The sequence below is a fragment of the Entamoeba nuttalli genome (assembly GCF_000257125.1).
Source record: "Entamoeba nuttalli P19 unplaced genomic scaffold asmbl_5111, whole genome shotgun sequence".
NCBI lineage: Eukaryota > Evosea > Mastigamoebida > Endamoebidae > Entamoeba > Entamoeba nuttalli.
The window spans coordinates 1-6589 of record NW_008577243.1 but is presented as its reverse complement, the minus strand read 5'-3'; the positions used below and the strand labels follow the sequence as shown (position 1 = coordinate 6589).

The following is a 6589-nucleotide window of genomic DNA, read 5'->3' as shown; positions in this document are numbered from 1 at the left end:
ATTAAAATATTAAAACCAAAATGATTGTTAGTCATAATTTTTACTTGTTATTCACTTTTAAATACAAATAATATCAAAAGACTAATATGAAAAATAATTAAAAGTAAATAAAGAATAAATATACTAAATTAAAAGAAATAATTTACTTTTTATTTACCTTTTTAGTAGAAAACCATTTATCAAGAGTATAAGGTTGTTTTGGTCTTTTCTCTTTTGGGACTGATTGAACCAAATCAAAAAATTCTTCTAATTCATTTTCAGTAAGTTCTTCATTAACACTACTTTTTTTTAATTGGAGTTCTTTTAATCGTTGTAATTTTTGAAGTTGTTTTTGTTCTTTTTCTTTCAAACATTCTTTATCATAACATTCTTTATTAATAATATCAAAATGATTAAATCCATCATTTAATAATGAAGTATAAATGTTATAATCAATTTCTTTAAATACACAAAATACTACGTCTATTTGATGATCTTTAACAAAGTTATTAACTGTTTGAATAGCAATTTGTGCTGCTTCTTCATTTGGAAATCCAAACATTCCAGTTGATATACAACAAAATCCAATTGAAGTACACCCTGATTCAATTGCTTTATTTAAACAATTTAAATAACATTGTTGTAATAAATATGAGTGTTTTGGTTTTAATGTATCTACAACAGGACCAACAACATGAATTACATATTTTGCTGGTAAATTATATCCTTTTGTTATTTCGGTCGTAGTTGTTGTTGCTTTATAAGCTGTTTTTAATTGACTGCATTCATATCTTAATTGAACTCCAGCACGCTCATGAATAATACTATCAACACAAGAATGAAGTGGAATAAAACAACCAACAAGAGTATTGTTTGCAGCATTAACAATAGCATCTATTTTTAATTTAGTTATATCTCCTTTCCATACTCTTATAGATTTAGAAAATTGTTTATTTAAATTAGGATGAATTGGTAATGATTTATAATCAATTATTTCTCCTAATTCACTTTGTAATAATTCATTTTGTTTTTGAATAAATAATGGAGTATATTTTAATGGTTTTATAGTATCAGTCATTCTTCTTAATAATATTCTTTTTGCTGAATACGTTTTTGGCATAATAAAATTTTCAATAAATCTTTTTCCTGTACATTCTTTTTTCATAATTTCTTTTAAGGAATTAATCAGCCATTCAACTGTTTCTTCCATTATCTAAAAATTTTTAAATTCTCTACTCAAAATTTATTTTATTATTTTTTTTTAAGTCTTTACTATTGAAAGTTGAATATCTTTGAAAATGAATAAACTTATTTTCTAATACTTTTGTTTTCTTTATTTATAATTAGAAATATTATTTCTAGCATAACGTATTCATTCTTTTTCTCTTTTATTTGTGTTTATTTAACATAATATTACATAGTATTACAATAAAAGTTGATAACAAAAATACAATTCGTTTAATTTAAATTTATTCATTACTAAAAAATTAATAATTTAATATCTATTATTAGTTAATAATTTCATAAATACAACATAATCGATGATTAATAATTCCAATGTAAAAATCAATCGTATTAAAAGCTAAGTTTCTCTTAAAAAATAATGTCATGTAATAACATGAAAAAGAATTAAAAAAACGTAATAGGCTTAAAAAAGGTTCAAACCAAATGCATTTTAAAATAAAAAACAAACCACAACAAAAGTCAATTTAGAAAGAAGGAAGAATAGCTCCTTTCACTGAAGCAACAAAGTGTTCAGCCATAGCTTTATCTCCAATAATAATTCCCCAATGCATTGGAACATAGCACTTAGATTGAATAAGTCCAGCAGCAACAATAGCTTCATCAGCAGTCATAACATAAGTTCCACTAACAGGTATAAGAGCAACATCAAGATTAGTATAAGTTTTCATTTCTTCAATAACATCAGTATCACCAGCATGATAAATTCTTTTTCCATTGATTGTAATAATTACACCAATAAATCCCATTGATTTAAGGTGGAAGTTCTTGTTAGTATTATAAGCATCAACACCTTGGAATTGAATTCCTTTTTCAGTAACAACATCTCCAACACACAATTTAATATAATGTGGTTTAGTAGTAAGAACTTTACAACATGGTGGAGCAATGAAAATAGTGTTTTCATCTTCAATAAGAGCAATATCTTCAGGACTTAAATGGTCATTATGAGTATGGGTAGTAATTATAAAAGTAGCTTTATGAGCTTTAAGGTAATCTAATTGCTCAGCTGGAAGAGTAGTAAGTTTAAAAGGATCAATATAAATATTTACTGTTTTGGTTTCAATAAGAAATCCAGAATGTCCAGTATGATGAAGAGTAATATCGTCAAGAGTAATTCCCATGTTTTAAATAAAAGAAATAAAAATAAAAAGATGGATTTAAAGTTTTCTAACACTATTCCATTTTATTTAAAAAAGGAGAAAACCCTTGTCTCATACTATGTACTATTTTATTATCTTTTCTTAATAAATCATGTTTGTGTATTTTAAAATTTTACAATATTTTTCCTTTCTTCCAATTCAGTTACGAAGTTGTTACTTTGAGTTAATTTCTAGTATATAAAAATGTTATAGAATAATTTATTAAATCTATTCAAAAATAAAGTTCATTTTTACATTTTTAGAAATAATAGAATTGGATGTTGAATTAGTGTGTTTTTTAATTGTTTTGTATAAATAGCATCTCAAACCTTATTCATTTTTATTATTTTTTAAAATATCTTTGTTCATTATGAAACTAGCAAATTCATTATTATTATATCTTTTATGAATAATAGTATAAGCAGAACTCTTTCTCGGTCAAGAAAAGCTTTATCAAATGCTTTATTAGTTTATCATATCCTTCTTGAAGGAGCTACAATCCAGTTTTTTAGATCAAAAATATCTCACTATGCCTTAAAAGTTCTTAGAGGAGAGTCAATTATAATAGAGTCAAAAAAATATCAGCTAGATGACTTTATTGAAATATCACATAGATTCTGTAGTGTATTAAAGCCTATAATTGATGGTTATAAAAAAAATAATCAAAAACATATTATTATTGATAAAGAATCAATTAATTTATTTCCTAAAGACAATAACTCAAATAATTCAATGTCTTATGCTACTAAATTATCAAAGACTGATTGTAGAAATAGAGAATCTGCATTTTCTAACTTTATGGCATATATGTTAATTAGTAAAGGATATAAACTACATTTAAATACAAATAATATGAAAGAGACATCTAAAGTTATGCATTTCTTTGTGTGGAATGCAATTACCTCTCCTCAAAATGAATATTTTGAAATTTCAGAAAAATCTTCTTTAATTCATTTAATCAATTTAGTAGAAAAACGATTAACTATAAGGAGTAATACAATTGTTAATAAGTCCATATTAGATGAGATTGAAGAAATGTATTATTCAAAAGTACTTAGTGTGTTTATTCCTGTGACAGATTCAAATAGATATAAGGTTACTCAACAAACTTATTTTACAGAAAACCCTTTTTGTAAATAAAGAATAATTGAAAGATATTTTATATTAGTATTGCATTGTTCAGACTTACTAAATGTAAAAAATACAAAAAGAAAGCTTGTTAATGTAAAATTAAATTTTAACAGGAAAAATAATACAAGTTATTTTATTAATTGAGTTTAAGATATTATGTTTCAAATTAATTTTTTCTTTTGATGTATCTGATTATATTTTTATATAAAAAGATGTTAAGGTTGTTTATTTTTATTACTAATAAAGTAAATTTTATTAAAAAGATTCTTAAATTAAAAAGAAATTCTTTTATTCTCTAATTATCTTTTTCATATAATATTTTCTTAAATTATTTCATTAATTCATTTTGTAATTATGAGAATATAATTTAGTAAGATAACACTGTTTTTCTTCTATGCTTGGTTATCTAATAAGAGTTTCATATAAAATTAAATAAAGAAGTATAATTATGTTATTCTAATTTGCTAAATTAACTCTAATGCTTTTTTTAAGAATTTACAATTATTAGATAATAGTATTTATTGGAATTATTTATTTTCTAATTATTTATTTTAAGCAAATTGGATAATTAAATAATAGAAGAATTTATTCTAGAAAATTGATCTATATTTAGCAACATGTTAACATTTGATAATATTTTTATTATATTCCAAACTCAACAATTCTTTATATAAATATATTTATTAATATAGTTAAGTGACAATGTTAGTAATCATATATTTTAAAGAAAAGAATATATCCATTTTAATGATACATTTATTAAGTAATGAATATAAAAGTACTGTATCAGTCATTTAGGTTATTGAAGTCTGAATAAATTAAAGTGGTATAAATTGAAAACACAGCACATTCTGCAATTTAGAACAATTGGGAATTACTAAAACATATTTAGGTTTTGTATTTAATAATAATGAAATTATAATCCAAAAGTAATTTAATAAACAAATATAAGATGTCTGTTTGTTTGTTTTAAATATAGTTAAAATAAAGAATGTTTCACAGGAAATAACATCAATAATTTTTTAAAGACAGTAAAAAATTCGTATAAATAAATATAATACTTGAGTATTCTTTACAATTCAATTAAATCTTTTTTTTTTATTTCAATAATTTCTTTGATATATTTACATTGGAACTTCTTTTCATTAACAATTTAATTTATCATTATATATTAGTTTTTAGAACATAATAAATTGCTATGCTTAATATTTTATCATACATATAAATAAATTATAGTTAATTTCAGACTTTTGATATCAACTTATAAGTATATAAATGAAATCAATACTTGTAAAACATTTCAAGATAAAAATGTTCTTTATTTTAACTATTTGAATTATCGTTGTTTATATAGAATAAAAACATATTCAAAATAACACCTTCAGCTTTTAATGTTATATCAATTTAATTTTATTCAACAAAAAAATACATAATAATTATCATTCAAAGAATGAAATAACTTTCAATAATCAAAATGGGTATGAATAAATACCATAAAACTAGTTAAGAAAACACATATTGTAAATTGTCAAATATCAAAAAATATAGTACAAACGAAATACATACGTTAAATAGTTTACTTTGTTATTGAAGTTTGTTCAAAAAGAAAGACAAACAAAATTTGATTATTGTTAATTCTACAGTATAAAGATAAATATTTATATACAAATAAACCTTATAAAAATCCTGTATATTATCAACATTATTTATTTAATAAAATTTCTAATATCCATAATATTGATTATAAGAATAATAAATATTATAAACTGTTAAACAAGAGTTGTGTGTTATTTTTTAATCCTATAAAGATGTTTATAAATACTCGAATCAAGCAATGATATATAGGAAGATAAAATAAAGACTACTCATATTAAAAAGACTAACAAAGGACATGGAATATATTTATTTTTATAGTCTAAATAAAACTTCCCTCTTCAAAGGGTATATTAAGTAAATGTACTTTCAAGGAAAAAGAAGTTTAAAAATGTTTAACAGTCAAAATGTATCAATTCAAAAATACAACAAAAAGGATCACCATTTTTAATTATTTGAAGTAAGAATTGTAAAAAAAACAATGGCAAGTCATAAGAAGTAAATACAACAAAAATTAGGTGGGAAATTATTATCACAAAAACAAAAATAAATACATAAACCTAAATTAAAAAAAAAGAAAAAAAAACTAAAAAAAAGAGATGGAGAAGAGGGAAAGAATTAATTGTAAAGAAGAAGTTGAGAAATATATTAAAACAATAGAAATTATGAAAGAAATAGGAGAAGCAGAAAAAGGGTATAATGAAGAAAGAAAGAGAGCAAGGGAAGACCGAGAGAAAAAGAGAGAAATAGGAGAAAAAGAAAGAGAGTTAAAGAAGAAATACATGGAATTTAAAACAGAAATAAAAGAATGGAAAGAAGAAGGGATGATTTTTGGAGGATATGAGAAAGGAGAGAAGGAAAGAGTTAAAAATGAAATAGATGAATATTTTCAAGGAACACGATACGACTATGCAATTGGAGAAACAAGTATTGGGAAAGAAGATTATTTAATAGTTAGTACAAGTAATAGACAATTATATTTTGAACGAGGAGGAATAGCGACAAAAAGTGGTATTAAAATTATGAAAAAATTCGTTTGTTAAAAAGAAAAAAAAAAAAAAAGAAAATAACAAAATAGGAAGATATTGGAATAACTGAAAAAATAGAACAAATATTTAAAGGAGAAGAAATAGAAGTAGAAGATGAGAAAGAAGAAAAAAACAAAAATCCAATAATGTATTATTATTTAAATAACACAAATTGAGAGTTTTTTTATTATAACATTACTTAAATAAATTCTAAATTATGGTTATCATAAAAAATTAGATTTAATGAAATTTTTATTATTGTATCTTAATATTTCTTTGTTTAAATTTTTAAATAAACAATTAAATTTTATTATTTATTCATTCATATTTGTTTTTTATTATTTTTGAAGAAATTAGTATTTTTGTTTTAATTATTCTTTCTGATTTTTTTTTTGTTTTTTTTTAATAACAATTATTTTTTCTTTTATATTTTGTTATTTACTGGTAAAATAATAATAAACTATTTATATAAAT

General features: G+C 21.9%; 4 protein-coding genes across 4 annotated transcripts; 2 read left to right on the top strand and 2 right to left on the bottom strand.

Moving 5' to 3' along the window:
• Nucleotides 1-142: 142 nt before the first annotated feature.
• ENU1_119870 (macro domain containing protein) lies at nt 143-1189 on the bottom strand (the record flags this gene model as incomplete). Its single annotated transcript, XM_008859799.1, has 1 exon — nt 143-1189. One exon carries the CDS (start codon nt 1187-1189, stop codon nt 143-145), a length of 1047 nt encoding a protein of 348 aa, XP_008858021.1.
• Nucleotides 1190-1688: 499 nt separating this feature from the next.
• Nucleotides 1689-2345, bottom strand: ENU1_119860 (metal dependent hydrolase, putative; the record flags this gene model as incomplete). The annotated part of the gene is made up of 1 exon (XM_008859798.1): nt 1689-2345. The coding sequence occupies one exon, from the start codon at nt 2343-2345 to the stop codon at nt 1689-1691; it is 657 nt and encodes a 218-aa protein (XP_008858020.1).
• Nucleotides 2346-2768: 423 nt separating this feature from the next.
• ENU1_119850 (hypothetical protein) lies at nt 2769-3503 on the top strand (the record flags this gene model as incomplete). Its single annotated transcript, XM_008859797.1, has 1 exon — nt 2769-3503. The coding sequence occupies one exon, from the start codon at nt 2769-2771 to the stop codon at nt 3501-3503; it is 735 nt and encodes a 244-aa protein (XP_008858019.1).
• A 2183-nt stretch (nt 3504-5686) lies between these two features.
• ENU1_119840 (hypothetical protein) lies at nt 5687-6130 on the top strand (the record flags this gene model as incomplete). The annotated part of the gene is made up of 1 exon (XM_008859796.1): nt 5687-6130. One exon carries the CDS (start codon nt 5687-5689, stop codon nt 6128-6130), a length of 444 nt encoding a protein of 147 aa, XP_008858018.1.
• Between the last annotated feature and the right edge of the window lie 459 nt (nt 6131-6589).